The 23,551-nt window shown below is 41.2% G+C and overlaps 1 protein-coding gene across 1 annotated transcript in view; it reads right to left on the bottom strand.

Moving 5' to 3' along the window:
• LOC308319578 (extracellular calcium-sensing receptor-like) overlaps positions 1-23,551 on the bottom strand; it is a gene marked incomplete at both ends in the record, with an annotated part of 31,301 nt that overhangs the window by 5,438 nt on the left and 2,312 nt on the right. Inside the window, 6 exons of the mRNA XM_080769680.1 lie at positions 3,975-4,174; positions 15,624-15,798; positions 16,622-16,715; positions 18,747-19,020; positions 20,553-20,616; positions 20,778-20,908. Coding sequence (XP_080625806.1) covers positions 3,975-4,174; positions 15,624-15,798; positions 16,622-16,715; positions 18,747-19,020; positions 20,553-20,616; positions 20,778-20,908 — 938 coding nt within the window. The remainder of the gene's footprint in view (positions 1-3,974; positions 4,175-15,623; positions 15,799-16,621; positions 16,716-18,746; positions 19,021-20,552; positions 20,617-20,777; positions 20,909-23,551) is intronic.

The raw sequence follows: 23,551 nt of genomic DNA, 5'->3' as shown, positions 1-23,551 counted from the left end.
TTTTGTTCACACACACACCTGACAAACCATTGATATTAATATTGAGGATGATTAGTTATTAGTTAAATAGAATCATTTCAATCTGAAGGTACATTATGTAGTTGGCCCTTGGGTGTTTTAATATTTTCTAATACGGCCCCCTTTGAAAAAGGTTTGGACACCCCTATGTAATCTTTCACACCACCCTTCTGAGCAGAGACAGAAGTAGAGGCAGGACTAAAATATTTTACTTAAGTAAAGTTATTCTACTTGAAAGTTACTTAAGTAAAAGTAACCAATAAGACAATTATAAAAGTAGCTCACATTAAATGTTTTGAGCCCGGCCCATTAGAAGAGGGCCGGTTGTTGGGCCCAGCCAATAAGCAGAGGGCAGGTGTTTGGGCCCGGCCAATCAGAAGAGGGCAGGTTCAGGGCCCAGCCAATCAGAAGAGGCCATGTTTTTGGGCCCGGCCATTCAGAAGAGGGCAGGTTCAGGGCATGGACTATCAGAAGAGGGCAGGTTTAGGGCTCGGCCAATCAGAAGAGGGCAGGTTTTTGGGCCCAGCCAATCAGCAGAAGGCAGGTTTTTGGGCCCGGCCAATCAGAAAAAGGAAGGTTTTTGGCCCGAGCCAATCAGCAGAGGGCAGGTTTTTGGGCCCGGCCAATCAGAAGAGGGCAGGTTTTTGGGCCCGGCCATTCAGAAGACAATCTGACAACAACAGACTGGTTTCCCCAGTGGTCCGGGGACCACCACTGGTCCTTGAGAGGGTTCCAGGTGGTCCCCAGCTAAATCATGGAGAGTTGATAACCAAATATACCCTTATAGATATTTAACTCTGATTGTATAATGAAACCAAATGGACCCGTAACCGTAAGGGTCCATTTGGTTTAATTTTACGCTATCAAGAGTTACATTATTGTTAAACATCTGCATTACTTAATTTACAAGAAGTCTAAACAATTAGAGAATGTAGAATAATTGTTATTTTGATTGTTATCTGTCCTACCTGGTAGGAGATATAACAGGAAAAAGTTGATCAAAATAACAATGGAATGTTGCATGAACCTCCCAAACAAAGCTTTTTCTGAAGGTAACATCTTGTTTTCTTCATAATAATATTGATCTTTTACATTTTAACATTTGGAAACGGCCTTAAATGGCGCAGAGAAAGCAGGTAGGGATGTAGCTCTGGTCCGGAATGGCTGTGAGACAGGCCTATAGTGGTGGTCCCCACGTTGCTATTAGTCAGGATGGTGATCCCTGGGTCAGAATCTGGTGAAAATCACGGCCGTAAGCGGTTGCTTGAGCAACCAAAGTATAACGACCTATCCGGTCATGAAAGCTGTAGGTCATAAAATTGGATTAAGACATCAATATTACGCCTGATGGAGGGGAAAAGGAACTGGTTGGAATAACGTGTTCCTTCCACGCGCTACGTCCAACCAGGGAAACTCCCCCTTGTCAGGTGTAGAGGAGCAACTTGGACACTCAAGCATGAAGGAAGCATGAGTTAAGTCCGTTGCTCTCCCCAGGTTGGCGGAGGGTGTGTAGATCCCAGGATCACATTAGATGATTGACACAGGGGTGAAAAATGGGTTGCAAAATCGTGGGATAAAACATATATTACATCAATATTAGACCTCCAAAATTAGGATTTCAATGTAAAAAATAAGCATTAGGGCATTGCAAAATCAAACCAAAACTGTTTTATTTCTCTTATATGAACATATTGTAAGCCCAATTATAAACGGAACTCAATTAAAAGCCTATAGGGTTCCATTCTCGTCACCGCTAAACCCCTTATCCCTAAACGCTTTTTTTTTTTACTATTTTGCAAAATATTTTTGAATAGTTAAAATGGCCAGTCTACAAGCTCACAACGTGTCAATGTAGATTGGCAAAAAAATATTTTGCAAAAAAAAAAAAAAAAGGCAAAGAAGTTTAGGGATAAGGGGTTTAGCGGTGACGGAGTTGCTTTGTTTGGGATTGTTTTCATAGACTTGGCTTGCTTATTTCTCTAAGGTGTGAAGGAAAACAAGAATGAAGCCTAAAGGCATCTTCAACACACCAGTTGTGTCCCACATGACAGTCCCTTATAGGGTTATGTCATCTGCCAGGTACACAAGCAGTCCTGTTATTTTTAATTAATTAATCCAGGCCTTGGAGGCCATTTAATAGCCTTGAAACAGGTTGAAGCCATACAATAACACCAATTAAATATTACATGGGCCAATGCCTCGCTAAATCTACTCTTCTGATTCAATTGTTTATTTGACGATATTGTCAACATGTACGTTCACATTATGCCCATTTCCCCTACATTATGCCCATTTTCCCTATAATGATGTAGAGTAGAGTAGAATGATGTAATGTTTATATGAAAATATGCCAAAATAATTTATTGTTGATTCATATTAAAAGATAAATGTAAAATATTCCATATGCCAGTTCAAAGTTATATATTTCGATTGCTTTAGCGCCCATTTTCATGTAATTCAAAATGGTGGGAAATATAAAGGTCAGAGGTCGTGAGCTTCAGCACCTGACGAAGCTCACGGCAAAACGCGCCGTGCTAATAAATAAGTTGATGATGAAGTTGTCCGTCTTTGTTCCCTGAGTGTGCAGTCCCTTCCCTGGAAGCGCCACCATGAGGCCAATTTCAGCAAAACACAAAAAAAATACTTCTCTTCATATAATTGGTCCTCCTCACTAATGTTAATGATAAAACACCACCATTTCTTTCTTCTCGGCCTAGTGGGAATGTGTGTGCATAATTTCACAGAAATCGCACGCTGTGTTAAAGGACCACTTCACTACTTTTCAACACATCTTCATATAATAGGTCCTTACTAAAAATCATGATAAAATGGCACAATTCTTTGTGTCTCTTAGGAGGGCTGTGGGCAGTTCAGAAACCCGTCCACCAGTGACATCATCGATGGGGAATCCAAGCTAATAGAAACATGCACACACATTCCCACTAGGCCGAGGAAGAAATGTCACATCTGATTTCAAAATCGGTGCTCCATATTCTGTACATTTCTCGTAGGCCTACATATTTTATCCATACATTACACACATCGGTATATACACTATTTCCATAGTAATGAGATCAACACGCAACTGTCCGCTTTCCCATATTTATTCCATCCCGATTGCATAAAGCCAAACACACACCGTCTGTGAACGCCGCGCGTCAAAACAGCCGCCTCCGTTATTTTCAATGAACCTACCCCACACCGGCGGCGTCAGACGCGTGCCGGTTCTAGGCCTTTTGAGGCCCTAGGCAACATATTATACAGAGCCCCCCCCCCCCCTCCTGCTTTGCCACGCCGGATAAAAATTGTAAATTTGCCATGAAAATGCTTCAATCTGGTGCACTTTGAGATAAAAATTAAGAAGCTAGGTGGGGGCCACATGTGGCCAGTAGCCCATGTAAGGGATACATGAAAAAAAAAAATCTTCTCCCTGTGACGAGGCCCCCTTAGTGGTTGAGGCCCTAGGCGACCGCCTAGTTCGCCTATGCCTAGAACCGGCCCTGCTGGTGCGTGTTCACGCCTTGCCTGACGCTCCGATACGCCGCTGTTCTATTTTGTATTCATAATGTGCACAACTACACATTATGAATACACTGTTACATGCTATATATACATTTTTATTGCCCTGGTATACAACCACCAGACGACACATTGTTGCACAAAAACAAACAAAAAAACATACACATTTTATCCAAACATCACAAACACTATTATCCTGGTGGAGACCTGTGCTCCGAGGGGCACTTCTTCTATAGTTTTGATATGAAGGCATTGCTAATATATGTTACGCCCTGCCTCTGCTTCTGGGTGTTGTGAAAGATGACATATTGGCATAAGTTGGCACAGGGGATGGCACAGCACTGTATAAAACGTAACAACTGGACAATGGATTTAGAGAATGGGGGGAGGGTTAGACAGAGGAGGACATAGTTATGATGGCCTTTATAGATACACACCTGCTTTCATACTTGATACTGTTCTCTTCCTTCTCCCCTTTGTCTTCCTCATCTTCCTCTTCTTGTGAGTTGCAGAAACAGTTTAGTCTCAACAGAATGTACATGGCTGGAGACTTAGTTCTGGGTGGTTTGTTCACCATCCACTTCACCTCTGTATTCCCTGAGCTGACTTTCAGCTCCAGACAACAGGAGCCCACTTGCTATGGGTGAGTGTTACAAATACTCACCATGATTGTTTATTTGCATTGATTTATATGCCTTATTCAAATGTATTTTATTTTTACTCACATTTAATTTCAATTTAAAGCAACCTCGGATTTGAATCCATGCAGTTTCCTGCATTTACCTTTCTTGCTCAGGGGGTAAATTGAATCTTGACCTTCGGGTCAACATTCATGTCAGACCTTTGACAAGATCAAAATGTCCCAATATAAGAGCCGGGAGACCAAATGCTGTACAACCACCCCAAGTTATATTTAACATTATTCTTGATGCAGATTGGACAAAATGACATTTTATGCAAGAAAAAAAGTTATGAGCCTTTAAAGGACTTCAAAGATACGAGTAACTGATGTAATTCATTTCGATCAATTATAGCAGATCTACTGTAAGTGTTGAGGCTTAGTGGGCTTCTAGATCGGCTATTCTTGCTATACTTTTGCATGCTTTCACTTAGTATGACAGAGTAAGACGTTAATTTATGAAACAAAAACATACGAACAAGGTTTCTGCCCGATAGCAACGATATTCAAGGTTACAGTGTATTGTTTTGTGCTATAGTTTTTTCCTTAAAGGGTTCAGATGGGCCCAGACCATGGCTTTTGCCATTAATGAGATCAACAGAAGCCCCAGCCTGCTACCCAATGTGACTCTGGGGTACAGTATCTATGATACCTGTCTCACGCTTGGAGTTGGATTCCGTGCAGCAATGTCACTGATCAGTGGGAGAGAGAGGCAGTTTACACTGGGGGAGAGCTGTGTTGGATCCCCTCCAGTGATCGGAACTGTGGGTCCTTCTACCTCAAAAAGCTCTATTGCCCTCTCTAAAATATTAGGTTTGTACAGAGTGCCAATGGTAAGTGTCATCCGTGAATTTCACCACCAACTATTTTATATATCTCTGCTGTCCAAAATATTAACTTTTCAGGAAATAAAAATGTAGTCAGTATTAAAGCGCTTTTTAATACATTGATTCATTATTTATGAAACACACACAGACACGCGCACACACACACACACACACACACGCACGCACGCACGCACGCACGCACGCACGCACGCACGCACGCACGCACACACACACACACACACACACACACACACACACACACACACACACACACACACACACACACACACAGACGTATAGCGTGTTCAATAATACTGATTTATTTAAAATAAATGGTTTCTGTCCAACAGCAATGTTTAAACGTAAACACTATACCAATGCTATATACCAATTCAGTACATTGGTAGTGTTTATGTTAAAACAGCACATTGTGCTTCAATTTCTATCTGAAATGAGATTAGAAATGACAAAAGTAGCCACTGCTTGTTTGAAGATAAATACAACAGCCTTTTTTGCTTGTTTGTTTGTTTGTTTGTTTTGACTAATAAAAACTACCAATGAATACTTAATTAATACATACATCAAATTAAATAAAACAATTTGAAAATATAGCATATTGCAGAACAGATGTTTTCTGCTTTTTTCAGATAAGTTACTATGCGTCTTGCTCCTGTCTCAGTGACCTGAATCAGTTCCCGTCCTTCTTTAGAACAATCCCAAGTTTTGTCTTCCAGGTGAACTTGTACGGCTGTACGCACACAAACACACACACTTTCTTTTCTATTGCCCGTCAAAAGTCAAAAGTTATTTAACAGATGTAAAAATATAGATCTGATGTGGTTAAGTGATGCAGAGCGACTGAGATGGATTTTCGAACAAAATATATTTGCATTAGCAGAATATATAGAGAAAGCTTGGGACATACGGACAAAGAAAACTTATATATGATGTATTTTATTTTATTTTATGATAATGCATATTTCTGTTTTTGTTTTGATCAAATACTTTGTGTAACTTCTGTGTGGGAAGTGAACGTGATATTGTTTATTTATGTTGTTGGTGTCTTATAATCCCGTAATTTTGTGGAAAAGAATGTGTGTTATTAAATGTTTGTAGACCTTTGTCATCAATTTTAACGGACTTAATACCAATATTTATGAAACACCTGAACATGAGCCAATACATAATGCACCACCAGCATCTAAAATGCACAACTTTAACAGTTGATATAACACAAATTTAGCTGTGATTCCAGAAGGTTTATCACAAAATTTGCCACCGTGAGTAGTACCGACATGGTAGGCTACTAACCCTGATCCAGACGAGGTTGGAACTGTTAAATGCATGAAAAGAGAATGATCAGACCTTTTTGTGGAATCTGTGTATATTCTGATGTACCGTACCAGTGCCACGATGTTAATAATCTAACCAATGCCCTCACTTACTACTTATGTACCCTCCATTCTATAACAAAATCAGGTGCAAGCTATACTCCAGGTTATGAGGCGGTTCGAGTGGACGTGGGTAGGTCTGTTGTTTAGTGATGATGATGGCGGACGTGATGCTGCCCTATTATTCCAGTCTGACCTGGACATTTCTGACCTGGGTTGCGTGGCTTATTCAGAGGCTCTGCCCTTTAACAATGACCTGGCTAAACTCCAGAGGATTGCCACTGTGATGAAGACATCCACAGCTCGTGTGGTCATTGCATTTGCATATGGGGACTATCTGATCAACGTCCTGGAGGAGGTGGTAAAGCAGAACGTGACAGGCCTGCAATGGATCTTACCTGCCACTGCAGCTTGGGCGAGAAACCCTTATTTCCAGTCTCCTCATTACATGCCGTACCTGAAAGGCACCCTGGGTTTTGCCGTCTATCGCGGAGAAATATCAGGTCTTAAGGACTTCTTGTTGAACATACATCCTGACAATGACCCAGACCACAGCCAAGAAGATAACATAGTGAGTATGTAGTGTATTTTTGTATTCATTTTCTAAATGACATCTGCTATTTTATTTATGTTCAAGTCTTCATTGTTGTTTCTTCAGGTGAGGCTGTTTTGGGAGCACACATTTCGATGTAAATTTGCTCCCCTTCCGTCAGATTGGGTGGATGCAGGTGGACGGGTGTGTACTGGACAAGAGGATCTACAAACAGCAGATTCTAAACTGTTGGATGTTTCTGACCTCAGGGCAGAGTACAATGTGTACAAGGCTGTGTATGCTCTGGCCCATGCCCTCCATGACATGTTGCAGTGTGTGCCAGGAAGAGGACCATTCACTGGGCATAGCTGTGCCAGTTTGCAGACAATACAGCCATGGCAGGTGCGATGTTAATACCTCTTAATTGGCTAATGTTTTTGACCAAACAACACGCACATCGGTACACATTATCTCTATAGTCATGTGATCAACAGGGAGCTGTCATTTTTGAGGGGCGCTAGACCCTCCTATGCCCCGCTTTCCGTGTTTGTGTAAACACAAACATTGAAGACAAAAGGCGAGGATGCATATTGTGATTGGCCTATGCCCAGCTTTGAGTGTTTATATAAACACAAACATTGAAGACAAAAGTGTCCTGTGATTGGCCTATGGCCAGCTTTGAGTGTCAATATAAACACAAACATTGAAGACAAAAGTGTCCTGTGATAGCCAAAATGAGATGATGTAAGTCAAGATAATGATGATACGAGAGTGCCCCTCACTTCACACGGGTGTGATTTTTCATATTCCATCCTGATTGGCTAAGATTGCCTTCTAAAGTTTGCAGGAGTGGTTCGCTTTGAACAAGATCCCTCAATTCAAGAACGTAGCCATTCCACTCATTACTGGTCTACAATAATCTACCTGGCCTGGCGGAAATCTGTGCTCCATGGCAGTACTTTAAGTCTCTGTCTCTTCATTATTCTGCTCATTATTCTAGCTTGTGTATTACCTGGAAAAGGTCAACTTCACCACATCATCTGGTGATCATGTATCATTTGATGAGAATGGTGATCCTTTACCAATCTTCGATATCATGAACTGGGCGTGGCTCCCTGGTGGAAGTTTAAAAGTTCAGAATGTAGGTGTGGTCAAGAAGTCAGCCTCCGGAGATGAAGAACTTATCCTTGATGAAGACAGAATCTTCTGGACCTTTGAATCCAAAAAGGTAATTTCATCTTTCCAGTTTATGAAACACAGGATAAGATGTACATTTCCATTGAACAAGCACATACGAGTGCCATCCTGGTGATGAATGGTGGACATAACGGAGCCGTTAAGTTCAATTTTGGGACATCAGTAGTCTTCCCTTGGTTCTTGTAGTGTTTCAGCCTTGACCCTATACACCCCCAAAGGTGCATGGCCAGCGACAGGGTGATCAGACCTGAGCCTGTGTCATTCAATTAATCATGAGAGTCACCTTAATGTTGAATGGCAGACTTCTCATGGGGCTATGGTTACTAAGTTAAGCCTAAGCTGACCGCATACCTGCTACTTTTAGGTTTGATTTTAAAATTATTTTACTTGTGTATAAAGCTCTCAATGGTCTCGCACCTTCCTACCTACATGACTGCCTGCCTAAATATGTCCCAAACCGCCCCCCTAAGGTCTTCCACTGCTGGCCTTCTCACTTTGCCTAAAAAAATGGCAACTAAAAAATACGGGGAAGCAGCTTTTTGCTTCTACCGGCCGACGGCATGGAACAAACTCCCACTGTACCTTCGACAGGCAGCCTCTGTAGACATTTTTAAAGCACAGCTCAAGACCCACTTCTACACCCTTGCTTTTAATTGATCTTTTTTTTTTGTTATTCATGTCCTCACTGTATTGCATTACTGCTTGTTTTTTAATGTTTATGCCTTGCTTTTCTTTTCTTTTTTCTCCATTGCTCTGTAAAGCACCTTGAGCTGCATTTCATGTCATGAAAGGTGCTATACAAATAAAGTTTTATTAGTATTATTAGTATTATTATTATAACACACTGTTTTCTTTCAGCTGCCTCCGATGCAGCTGAGTGTTGGCTCTGGCCTCTTTGACTCCCAGGTCTGCAAACAGTCTGGTGGTAGAGCTTTCTACAAAACCTCTACACCCCAACTGAGCGGACCTCAGTGTTCAAGCTGTGATGTTGTGCTTCAGCAGCAAGCTCTGCATATAGCGTATAGTTTTCGCTCATAAGCCTCTGTGAGTTTGAAGGGGATCAGAGCACCAAGTCAGGTTTCAGGGAGGTTGTAGCTTAGATGGTGTGGAGCCACTCCTGGCTACCTTATAGCCCCTTCACGGAAAAAGGTAGTTGTGGTGGTATAGTGAGTTGGTGGCAGCTTGTTTGTCCTAAAGGGTGGATGCAAAGACCTTTAGGACTTGATTGTGAAGCCCCGACCTTGGTTGAGACTGGTTTTACACCCTGTGAGAATGTGCCTGGGTGGCTGGCATGGAACATATAGGGCACACCCCGGGTCTTTACTGAACCACTGGTGAAGGTTTACAAAAATAGCAGATCAACAGTATGAAAGCATGCTAGAGACTTTCTAAACTGCCAGTTACACTAACCACAGTAGTCAATGTCCTAGCGCCAGACGCCGGCTCTCAGCAGCTTATATTGGCAACCTCTGTTGATGGTGATTGAGGAGCAGCTGGACTGATTGGAATCAGCCACACCTGTGCCCACTGCTGGCTGAGGGAGACACCCGGCCCTTGCCCTATCATGTCGTGCAGGGGAGGGTCTTGAACCTGTCCTTGCTCGATACATTGTGTTTTCCATCTCTTTCCATGTTGGATGGACGGAATATGACTAATGCAGAGCTTATGATTTGATTGTAATTTAGTTTAGATTGAAACTGGTCATTGTTACTTTCCTCTGTAGCCTCCTCAGTCAGTGTGCAGTGAGAGCTGTTCTCCTGGAACCCGTGTGGCCAGAAGGAAAGGAGAACCTGTCTGCTGCTTTGACTGCATTGCTTGTTCTGAGGGAGAGACCAGCAATCACACAGGTTGGTATACATTGTTGTCTATTCAGACTACTGGTCCGTACACATGGTTGTTCACACCCAAACGAAAGGCAGACTTGAGATTTGGTACTGTCACTATAGACTCACGACCAATCCACAGCCCATGGAAAAACGATAACATCTTAAATTTAGAAAAACGTATAAATCAGTTTCACAGACAGAAGGACAAACAGAAGGAAGGACAGATGTTTCCATATTATAGTAGTATAGCAGGATATAGTAGCAGGGTAGGATGTGGCAATGTAGTTTATCTTTATAATTATACTTTATATACTTAATAATAACTTTACTTAATAATGTGTCATTACACTTACTGTTTTTTTTAGATTCTACAGAGTGTACCAGTTGTCCAGAGGACTTCTGGTCCAATCCCCATCGTGACAACTGTGTCCCTAAGAGCGTGGAGTTCCTATCCTACAACGAGCCCCTGGGTATCTCCTTGACAACCATCTCATTGCTAGGCACACTTGCCTGTGCCATTGTCCTGGGAATCTTCATCTATCATCGAGACACCCCCATGGTGCGAGCCAACAACTCAGAACTCAGCTTCCAACTTTTGCTGTCACTCAAACTATGTTTCTTGTGTTCACTTCTGTTCATTGGTCTTCCCAGACTATGGACTTGTCAGCTGAGGCATGCAGTATTTGGAATTAGCTTTGTGCTGTGTGTCTCATGTATCCTGGTAAAGACTATGGTGGTGTTGGCTGTGTTCAAGGCCTCCAAGCCTGGGGGTTCAGACATTATGAAGTGGTTTGGTGCTATGCAGCAGCGAGGAACAGTTCTGACTCTTACTTCCATCCAGGCAATAATCTGCATAGCCTGGCTCGTGTCTGCCTCACCAACCCCTCATAAAAATATACAATACCACAGTGATAAGATAGTCTATGAGTGTGAAGTGGGATCAACAGTTGGTTTTGCCGTTTTACTAGGTTATATTGGTTTATTGGCACTTCTCAGCTTCATCTTAGCATTCATGGCAAGGAATCTTCCAGACAACTTCAATGAAGCCAAGTTAATCACTTTCAGCATGTTGATCTTCTGTGCCGTGTGGATAGCCTTCGTCCCAGCATATATCAGTTCTCCAGGCAAATATGCAGATGTAGTGGAGGTATTTGCTATTTTGGCATCTAGTTTTGGTCTTTTGGTGGCGCTGTTTGGCCCAAAGTGTTATATAATGCTTTTGAAACCTGAGAGAAACACTAAGAAGTCCATCATGGGTCGTGGTGCCAACAAGACATAGAAGCCAAAATGCAATAATACATTTTCTGTGCATTTATTATGTGGATATATTTGATCACTGATCACCTTGTTACAGTAGCCTAGTAATAGATGTTCTACTAGTTTTCATCAAACTAACAGTCAGAGATGCAGACCCAAACATCTATACTATCTATCATAAAGAAAGTTGGTGAAAAGTTCATTATCATCCCTTAAAAACGATGTTTGGCCATTTTAGACAAGAACAAATAGCACCTCTTCATTCTCTGTGGGTAGGTGCTTTACACTTCAAGATGTAAACAAGATGAAGATTCCGTCAAATTGTGTGTTTAGATGAGAAATGCTTATGCTGAAACTTCACATTTACTGGCCAGTGGCCACAGTAATGTACCTTTTTAAGTATGCATGGCCCCCTGCTGGAGCTGGGGCATCCTGCCAGGAAATAACATCTTTAGCCACATTTTATTCTCTACCCTTTAACCGAAATGATAGGTGTGCACAATCAGGAATCAGCAATCAGGTTTTCACCCATATTACTTGTAATGTGATGTGACAATAAGATTGATTGATTGATCGATCGATAGATTGATTGATTGATTGATTGATTGATTGGAGTTTGATGTGATTTGTAGATGTGAGTGGAGTGGACTTAATTTAACTGAATATTTAATTTAACTTTTTGGAATATTTAACTTTAAAATAAAAATCAGGAATTTCACCCATATTACTTGTAATGTGATAAAAAATAAAATTGATTGATTAATTGATTGATTGATTCTAAAGCATGTTGATTCCTAAACATGCCTACAGCTTAGGTGTTTTCATAATACTGCATAACACATGCCAACAACACACCAGTGGTGTGCAGAAAGATATATTTCACTCAAACATCTGAATTTAAATCAGACTTCAGCAGTTAAATACTGTACACATTTCATATAATAAGTGTAAAGATGTAGGGTGCTGAATGGATAGCTCCCTTTATAGTGCAGGGGTGCCCAAAAGGGGTATGTGTAGGGCCGGTTCTAGGCATAGGCGAACTAGGCGGTCGCCTAGGGCCTCAACCACTGAGGGGGCCTCGTCACAGGGAGAAGATTTTTTTTTTTCATGTATCCCTTACATGGGCTACTGGCCACATGTGGCCCCCACCTAGCTTCTTAATTTTGATCTCAAAGTGCACCAGATTGAAGCATTTTCATGGCAAATTTACAATTTTTATCCGGCGTGGCAAAGCAGGAGGGGGGGGGGGCTCTGTATAATATGTTGCCTAGGGCCTCAAAAGGCCTAGAACCGGCACTTTGGTTGGGGGGGGTAGGACCAAGGGATTTGGGATTTGTTTATAAACATTTTGGTATTTGTTTATAAACATTTGTGATTTGTTTATAAACATTTGTGATTTATTTATAAACATTTTGGGATTTGTTTATAAACATTTGGGATTTGTTTACAAACATTTGGGATTTGTTTATAAACATTTGGGATTTGTAAGTCTCATGGGGGGGGGGGGTAGGACCACTACCAGTTGACCTGTAGTAAGTCTCATGGTCGGGGGGGTAGGACCAAGGGATTTGGGATTTGTTTATAAACATTTTGGTATTTGTTTATAAACATTTTGGTATTTGTTTATAAACATTTGTGATTTGTTTATAAACATTTTGGGATTTGTTTATAAACATTTGGGATTTGTTTATAAACATATGTGGCCCCCACCTAGCTTCTTAATTTTGATCTCAAAGTGCACCAGATTGAAGCATTTTCATGGCAAATTTACAATTTTTATCCGGCGTGGCAAAGCAGGAGGGGGGGGGGCTCTGTATAATATGTTGCCTAGGGCCTCAAAAGGCCTAGAACCGGCACTGGGTGTGTGTGTGTGTGTGTGTGTGTGTGTAAGAGTTATATATATATGCTCTTATTTCCCATTCAAAGGGCTATTCAAAAGCTCCCTCACGTAAACATTTGCAGCAATGTAGATAATCGTCTTTTGGGTGATGATCTTGTTGAGCTGGTAATTTCTCAATGCTGAATGCATAGCTCCTTGTACCTCTGGTTGTTTGGCAGAAACTAGCTATGACCAAAACCAAAACTTTTCAGGAAATGAAAAGAAAGACAGACAAAAAAGTTTTTTTTAAACAACACAATACTGCCTCATCAAAGTTTTTATTCTGAATGTATACATTGTATAGATCAGGGGTCTGCAACCTTTTTCACATGAGGCCTATATAATTATGACACCACATAAAAATTTAATATTCCCAGCTGATTTTGATTGTCCATATAGGATACACATATCCGCAAACAATCTTAGAAATATTTTCTTTAGATCAGGATGTAATGATCATTAAACTGAGAGCAATAACCTCACCTATCTCCCAGAATCCCTCCCCAGTCATGAGTTAGGAGTTTGAATGAATGTACAATTGTGTGCAGGATGTTTTAACCCATTGATTGATTGATTGATTACTTCATTAACAGTTTGCAGAAAAAAGCAAAGGAAAGTACAGTTCAATACAAGCTCTACTATAAGAGGATTTAGACATAATAAAGCCTATGGCTTGTTTCCATTGGGGTCCTTCATACTCAATTCATGGAAACATTTAATGACATACAAATTTGCAGTACTATGCAAAACATCCTATAAACGGTTAGAAAGAAAATCACACCTGTGTGAAGTGAGGGGCGCTCTTATCATCTTACAACATGATTATGTAAAACAAACATTGAGACAAAACAAACATTAAACCTGTATATAGGAGGGGCTCCCTCAAAAATGTATTGCAGCCACCTGTAGGCTGAGTGCTCTTTGACAGTGGTTTTGAAGGATAGTAGGGATTCACATTCCTTAACGACTGTTGGTAGGGCATTGCACATTTTTGTGACATAGGAGAACAATTTTAACTTTTTTCATGCAAATCTGGGTTGAATGTGATTAGTTGACGATTAGGAAGTAGTTTGGAAGGTACTGTACATGGGTGTCTTTGTGGTGTAGGCGTAGCGTATCTTGTAGGCTCATTGCAAGTTGCTGTACTCTGCTGCCCTCTACCGTCAGCCATCCCAAATACACTTTGTAGTTGTAAGGTGCAAGTTGTAGGAGTAAGGCCAAGCAGTAGCCTGACCAGTTTCTTTTGGGATATATGGAGCTTTGTTTTTAGGGGCTGGGCCTTTATGGTGTAATGGTACCATTGGGGATATCCTGTACAAAAATCTTGTTCTTTGGTTAACTTTTTGGTTACATTAGTTGCCATTTTGTCACTGGAAAGATTTGAACTCTAACCCAGGTAGGCTGTCAGCTTTGATGAGGTTTCTATTTGGCCCAAAGAGAAAGCAGAGGCCTTCAAACAAAGCTTTTAGACAATAATAGCTTATGGTTAAATTTAAAGTTTAAACCTATGTATAATTACATTTACTTCAATTACATACCTGTAGTTTGTTGAGCTGGAGTATGAAGAGATGCTATTCCTTATCTATTTAGGTCGTCTAAAATCACCAAACTTAGGGTGGGAGGGTAATCAACTTTTCACCAACTTTATAATTGATAGATAATGACTGGATTTACTTGAATCTGAACTGAATCAATTGCTAACAAGGTGCACTGGCAATCAAATACATGTGTATTGCTATAAAATACACAGCAAAATGCATGTCATTGAATTTCTGCTTTTACGTCTTAGTGGCACCGCGACCCATGATGGACTTCTTAGTGTTTCTCTCAGGTTTCAAAAGCATTATATAACACTTTGGGCCAAACAGCGCCACCAAAAGGCCAAAACTAGATGCTAAAATAGCAAATACCTCCACTGCATCTGCATATTTGCCTGGAGAGCTGATATATGCTGGGATGAAGGCTATCCACACGGCACAGAAGATCAACATGCTGAAAGTTATGAACTTGGCTTCATTGAAGTTGTCTGGAAGATTCCTTGCCATGAATGCAAGGACAAAACTGAGGAGAGCCAGTAAACCAATATAACCTAGTAACACTGCAAAACCAATTGTTGATCCCACTTCACACTCATATATTATCTTATCACTCTGGTATTGTATGTTTTTATGAGGAGTTGGTGAGGCAGACACCAGCCAGGCTGTGCAGATTACTGCCTGTATAGAAGTAAGAGCCACAACGGTTCCTCTTTGCTGCACAGCACCAAAAAACTTCATAATGTCTGCACCCCCAGGCTTGGAGGCCTTGAACACAGCCAACACAACCATAGTCTTTACCAGAATACACGAGACACACAGCACAAAGCTGATCCCAAATATTGCATGCCTCAGCTGACAAGTCCACAGTCTGGGACGGCCAATGAACAGTAGTGAGCACAAGAAACATAGTTTCAGTGACAACAAAAGTTGGAAGCTGAGTTCTGAGTTGTTGGCGCGTACCATGGGAGTACCTCGATGATAGATGAAGATTCCCATGACAATGGCACAGATAAGTGTGCCTAGCAATGAGACGGTTGTCAAAGAGATACCCAGGCCCTCATGGTAGGAGAGGAACTCCAAGCTCTTAGGGACACAGTGGTCACGCTGGGGACTGGACCAGAAGTCCTCTGGACAACTGGTGCACACCGTAGAATCTAACAAAGAGGGTAAGGTTAAGGGAACAGGCAAGTACAGTGTCAGCCTATAGATAACATATATAAGATATACACCTACCAGTCTCATTGCTGATCTCTCCCTCAGAACAAGCAATGCAGTCAAAGCAGCAGACAGGTTCCCCTTTCCTTCTGGTCACACGGGTTCCAGGGGAACAGCTCTCACTGCACACCGACCGAAGAGGCTACAGAGGAAAGTGACAATGATCAGTTGCAGTAATCATGAGCTCAACATTATAGGTATTTTAGCTGGCCAAAGTGACCTTGTTTGTTTCAAAGTTCCAGAAGATTCTTTCTTCATCAAGGATGAGTTCTTCATCTCCAGAGGCTGACTTCTTGAACACACCTACAGTGTGAACCTTTGTGCCTCCATCAGGGAGCCAAACCCAGTTCATGATATCACAGACTGGTAAGGCATCACCATTCTTATCAAATGATACTTGATCGCCAAATGATGTGGTGGAGTTGACCTTGTCCAGGTAATACACAATCTAGAAATGGTGATGAACAAAATTATGAAGAGTAACACTGACATGGACTGAATGAACTACATCCTTGCGTTTTAAACATATTCGTCTTCCTCCCATTGGGTAATGGGAGGTCGTGGGCTTCTAATAACGTACACGAGACCACAGAAACTGTGTTTATTAATATCACACCTGCCATGGCTGTATTGTCTGCAAAGTGGCACAGCTGTGCCCAGTGAAAGGCCCTCTTCCTGGCACACACTGCAACATGTCATGGAGGGCATGGGCCAGAGCATACACAGCCATGTACACACAGTACGTTGCCCTGAGTTCAGACACATCCAACAGGCTAGTTTCTGCCGTTGCTAGGTCCTCTTGTCCAGTACACACCCTTCCACCAGCATCCACCCACTCTGATGGAAGGGGTGCAAATTTACACTGAAATGTGTGCTCCCAAAACCTCCTCACCTGAAGAAACAAAATTAATAATCAAACAGAAATATAATATATTATGAATAGACATCAGCTTGAAATTATCTTACAGACTTATGTCAAACTTATGTCATCCTCCCTCCAACCAAGACCAATCCGATGAACGCTATGTCAGCCAAGCTGGCAGAATCATTGAAGATTGTACACACGCTATCTCTCCCCAACAACGGATTGTTTTGGAAAATGCTACATGAAATGTGGCTCCACAGCACAGTCACAAGGCAACTGGCAACTTCTTCGCCAGGACAATCAGAGACTTGAACAAACTAGCAAAAGTAAAGCTTGAGAAAAGTGCCTGTCTTCACTAATAATAATAATAATAATAGCTCAGATTTATATAGCGCTTTTCTGAATACCCAAAGCGCTTTACAGGGAACACTAAGAACAGACTTTATTAAGAGAAAAAAGACAAAATAAAACATAACAGATACAGGGTTAAAAAGATAAAAGGATAAACGAGACGTCAACTGGGGAAAGCTATTTTGAAGAGGTGGGTTTTGAGTGAGGTTTTGAAAGTGGGGAGAGAGGGGGCAGCTCTGAGGTGGTTGGGGAGTTCATTCCAGAGTTTGGGGGCCGAAACGTAAAAGGCCCTGTCACCCCAAGTGCGGTACTTGTTCCTATGCTCCTACAATGAGCCAAACATAAACATGTTTTACTCATTGTAGGTACTCATGTACCTGTGGTACACAAAGTGAAACAATAAATATCACCTTGAAGTTAAGTTAAACAAAATACTCACAATGATATTTCCGTGGCTGCTGTTGAGTTCATTGTTAGGGTGTATTTTCAACAAGAAGTCCTTGAGGCCTGGTATCTCTCCACGACGGATGGCAATTCCTAAGCTGCCTCTCAGGTAGGGCATGTAGCGAGGAGTCTGAAGGTTTTTCTGCTCTAAGAAACCCACATGAGCTATCCACTGTACACCGGTTACCTTCTGCTTTACCACCTGTTGAATGTAATCAACAACAAGAACAACAATAATAGCAACTAGAAAATGTTGTTCCTAAAGAAACAATGTGGGCTCGCTTCAAGCCAAAAAAAAGAGTTCAATCCAGTTTGACTTGATATCTGTTTGTGTGTTGTGTCTGCGTTGACACTCCGGTTGATCAGATTGGGAGCACCTGTTTTGGAGCTTGAAATGTACAGAGCTTTTAGCACTCATTACTTGAGTATCAAAGTATAAGTACTCATAGAAAATATAGGAATATATATAGAAAATAGCAGACATGCTCATAACAAGTCACATCATAGATCGTTTTTTTATAAATAATTAAAGCCTGCAGTAGTAACAATACTAAAGCTGCCAAATGCTGTAATTGTAGAAGTAGAAGTAACAAAAATGTAAAGTAAAGTAACAGTACCTCCAAACAGGTGCTAAGCAAAAACAATTACATGAAAACTAAAAGAGTAGAACACATGTATGCACACTGTGGGCTCCAGTTTAGGATTGTTTTATTTTTTTGTAAATCCTAAATTAGGACTCCTAATTGAAAAGGATCATGCTGATCCCTTTTAGCAAAAGGAGTGTGACTTAGGCCAACATAAGAGTGCAGTCATTTAGTAAATTGGCTTAAGTCTAAGGTTTAATTAATTATTTGTAATCATAATGTTACATAGCTGACAGACAGACACATTTCCCACAGTTTGCTGCCGGACTATCTGCTGTTGCTTGTGATAATGTGTATGTCTGTTGTTGTTTGTATGTTTTACTGTATTGTGTATTTTACAGCTTTTATTATCTGCTGTAAAATGAATTGCCCAGCTTGACCATAAACTTGACCATGACCATGACCTTGAAGGGCGAGAGCCCTAGTCACAGCAGCTCTCAGGTGCAATAAAAATCCTACAACTGGAGCCCAGAGTGTGCATGTATTCTCTTAGTAATTAGTTTCCATGCAATGGAATAGCAATCATTTATTTAATGTATACATGAAAGGATGTCTTAATTTCACCAAACTCGTCCATGAGCTTAAACAGACGGATCCCATATACAAATACAACGACGACACGAGCTGTGGACTTCTTCATCACAGAGACGATCCTCCGTAGTTCGGCCGGGTCACTGTCCCAGGGCAAAACCTCTGCATATGACAGACACCCCAAACCAGACTGGGCCAGCTCAGACTGGAAGATTTGAGCTGCATCTTGACCATAAGCATCATCAATAAACAGCAATCCTGCCCAGGTCCACCCGAACCGTCTCATAATCTGGAGCATAGCTCGCACCTGATTGGATACAGAATGGAGGGATAAGTTATATAGTGAACCTATCTTCTATGTATGTATGTATCTATCTATCTAGCTCTATTTGCCTTTTTAAATGTTTGTGCGTTGCTTATTAGTGTCTTTGCCCAAAGGGCAAAAAGACTACAGTTATTGTCTCACTTTATTATTTTTCTGTAGTAACATACCTAACTTCCACTGTGATTGGCCGAGCTTTGCATAACATTTGTAGTAGCTAATTGGCTGTTGTTGGTTACGTAACCAATCTATGTTTTGCACTTGCAGAGATGTTTCATGGGCACAACTTACAGTACATACTCAGCTACTGCACTGCTCATCCCACAAGTCTGTGTTCAATACAAATGGGTCTCCGTTTAAAATGAGAATAAACAGACTTTCCAACAGTATAAAAGTTATTGCTAAGAAGCATTGTTACAACTGTGTTGTCATTTGGAAGTAATCAACCAAACAGAAATTTCTTAACTTTATTAATAAGATGTGCAATTACAAATACCTGCCTCCAGTGACTGTAACTGATATAATATCAGTTACAGTCACTGGAGGCAGGTATTTGTCAAGTGTGTGTACTAATTAGAAGTTCACCTGGATGGTATTACTTAGGATTGTTCTAAAGAAGGAAGGGTACTGACTCCGGTCACGTAGGCAGGAGCAAATGGCATGGGAACTTACCTGTAAAAGACATAAAACGGCTGTTATACAATATAACTTTTTGTTTCGTTTTTTGGACAAATGTCCACTACAAAGCATCCGAGTGAAGTGAGGACTGACAAGACAAGACAAGCTCCACTCAACTTCTCACTCTGCTCAACATGGCTCACATCTCACCTAGAATCTAGATCTACCGCCTGTTATCCCACTTACTGCTCCAAACAAACAGACAAATACATTATACACACCCTATTGATTCCACCCTTACACACTTAAGGGTATGGACCACAGTGATTTATGCATGAGGTTTAATGTGTGTTATAATTCATAAAACATTCTGAATATTATAGCTTACTCCCCAACCCCAATTATGTACAAAGACATTATTTGCGACGACAAGAGCAGTCTGACTCTTTCCTACTATTCCTGGATCAATCAAACATGGAAAACAGATGCGTTGTACTCTGACCTTACGAAAACCTACATTCAAAATATGCCTGCTCCGCTCACATGCATGCTCATAAGTTCAGTCTTTCAAGCTTTAAACATACATTGTATTGTCATAATATATATTCGAAAAACAACCAAATCACCAAACGTAAGCATACTGTATATCAAATAGATGATGGTAAAAGGGCCTTCAAATAGAAACTTACCAGGGGCACTCTGTACACACCTAATACACTAGAGATGGCAATAGTACTTGATGAAGAAATATCACCCACAATTCCGAGCACTGGAGGAGAGCCAACACAGCTCTCTTCCAATTGAATTTGTGCCTCTCTCCCACTTATCAAGGACAACACTGCACGGAATCCAAATGCAATCGTGTAACAGGCATCATAGAGAATATACCCCAGAGTCACATTGGGCAGCAGGCTGGGGTCTCTGTTGATCTCTGTAATGGCAAACGCCATGGTCTGGGCCCGTCTGAACGCGTCAACGAAGAAACTAACAGACAAAATTCCACTGTGACATTGTATAATTCATCATTACACTGAAATATAACATCAGCTATAATTCTATGGTACCATACATCAAAACAAAAAGGTCCCTGGTCAATGGCTTGCTATTGTATTTGTGATATTCACCCATAGCAAATGGGGTCTTGTTGCTCGGAGGTGAAAGACAGATCAGGGAGCGCAGAGGAGAAGTGGATATCGAACACGGCACCCAGAAGCAAGTCCCCAGGCTTGTAAATGCTGTTGGAATTGAACGGTGCCTGTAACTCACAAGAGGAGGAAGATGAAGAAGCTAAAGGAGAGAAGGAAGAGAACAATATCAAGTACAAGTGCAGGTGTATGTCTAGAGAAGCCATCATGACTGTCCTCAATTCTCCTTCTGTCGTCACCACCCCGCCTTCTCTAAATGGATTGTCCAGTTATTACATTTTATACACTGTGCTGTGCCATCCCCTGTGCCACCTTACTACGTAACACCCTTCTGAGCAGAGGCAGAAGTAGAGGCAGGGCATAACATACACATACATTAACAATATTTTCACATGAAAATAGTATGTATGTGTACTGTAATGTGTCACTCACAATGTATAGGTCATAAACTCAATGACTAGTGTAACAGAGAGGTCCATATTATTTGTCCTTTGCAGTGCACATAGACATTGTGGCCTTTATTAATTTATTGAATAATTGCATAGCACATGAGCACTAGCTGACCACGAGCTAACTAGTTCTACCTGTGGAGGCAGAATGTTTGATAATCTGGCAAGTACAATAGGCCTATGTTAGCTCTGGTCCATATCCCTAATGGCGTTGCATTAGGGCTATGGAACTTTCAATAAATACTCTTTGAAATGTCTATGGGAAAAATGCATTGCGAATTATTTCCTGGGTCTGGCGTGATAGGAGCGGGACTGCGACGCTCTACATTGTGTCCCATAGTCTAGCTAGAGCCAACGGCTTGAGGCTATGGACCAGAGCTAGGCCCATGTGTAAAATATCAAATATGAGTGCAATAGAGACCAAGTGAAATGTGTGCAATATGGGTACGATTGAAAGCTTAACATGTACCAAGTTGGACTGTTTGCCAGTGAAATTGGGCTGGATTAAGTCAGAATGGCAGAGGAGGGGTTGTAATATGTGTTTGTGACACGTGGCCGACTCAGTCACAAGAAACTATTAAATAAAGTGCACTGTTTTAAAGTGCGGGTGCATATTCACTGTGAACTCAATACACATTGTAGCCAACTACGCCACCCTTTGATTAAAACAACAGAGTAAAGGGAACTCTGACACTCGTCATCCAAGGTCAACACAGGTTAGAGTTTAAAACCAGGTAAAAGAGCATAAAATAGCTAAAACACAGGGAAGGACTGAATACTGAAATAGGATGTTATAAATAGAATAAGGAACTTTATTGCGCTAATACAGGGGGCACTCTAAAATGGCCATAGAAAAATACAATGCTACTTAAAAACGCCCCAAGCCTAAAATCCCTATCAAATCCTAAACAACTAAACTACTTTAAAATACCAGTTCTCACAATGTGCAACAAAAGCAAGGAGCAGCGGGGACAGTCAAAGGTTGAAATCATCCGTTTCTTCTGGTCACTGAAACACAAGAGCACTGGGCACAGTTCATCCGTTTCACAATGTCCTACTTAATTGATGGAAGTACAGGTCAGTCTACACGTCGGCAACACTACAAATCGGGTACTTACAGACAAGCCCGACCCTTCTGATTCTGGCATGGTAGTGCTGCGGCCCATCTGCTGCATGCCTTGATGCCTTCCATATCTCGTCTCTGGGCAGCCCCTCCACGGCAAGGGCGCACACTGGGGTTCGTGGCACTCACAGCCCTTCTCTGGTTGACGACATGGCTACCACTGGTCCCCGGCTGCGTCCTGGCTCCCAGCCGTGGTGGCTGCCCCTTGTCCGTCTCTCCACTTCTTCTCTCTCTTCTCCGCTTCTGCAACACACTGTCTCTGCTATATAGGGCTACTGATTGGTGGGCCACACCCAACCCAGGTGCAGGTCATTAGTTCAGTCTAGGGTGTGTCAGTCAGTGGAAAAAATAAAGTTTACAAAATCATGCAACACTCAAACACAAATAAACAAAACAATAAAGTAAAATCCCTTGACAATAATCCAACTCTACAACATGCAAAATTATAAAACACAGCAAATCATGAAAATCACATAAACCAAAACACATCTAGATTTCCACCGGCTCACATTTACAAGGATATCGTTGTAGTGTAATGTTGTAGGAGAATAATAATGCTGTAGTTCAGGGTGTTTTAGGTATAATTTATGAGAGTAAATGTTCTATACATTTTTGTATGTATATGGGTTAATCTACCCTTTAGATAGCCTGGTGAAACCACTCTCCCTGCTGGACAACATTTGCATTCGGAGGAGGGAACTGGTGAACTCAATACTGCTGCAATCTGGTCAGTCAGGTTACCCTTTAGAATGATGGTGTAGTCCATATGGGATTAATTGTAATGGCATGCGCCATAAATGTACGCAAAGAAATGCCATTTAAGCTGAAAACTATATGTTTAATCATAAAACATATCGTGTTCAGCTTAAATCAATGATATTGCATTGAAGCAACTCTTTAACAATGTTTTCATACCATGGATGTGATAAGAAAATGTATCAAACATAAGGGAATTATTAAATATTACCGGGTGTACCAGTTTGGTCGTTTGAGTCAGAATAATGGGAAATACATTGATTACACAAAAAGAGGAAACGTTTGATTGATTGAGTTGTACAATATGTTATACAACCCTAAACGGATTTAGAATACACTCTGTAATTGAAAGACAGCTGATATGTCAAATATTCCATATAATGTTATGATATGACATGAGAACAGTTACAGCAGGGGCCACGTGT

This window comes from Protomyctophum bolini (genome assembly GCF_963924005.1).
Source record: "Protomyctophum bolini genome assembly, chromosome: 1".
Taxonomy (NCBI): domain Eukaryota; kingdom Metazoa; phylum Chordata; class Actinopteri; order Myctophiformes; family Myctophidae; genus Protomyctophum; species Protomyctophum bolini.
Note: the sequence above shows the minus strand (reverse complement) of the source record. Positions and strands in the feature narration are given on the sequence as shown.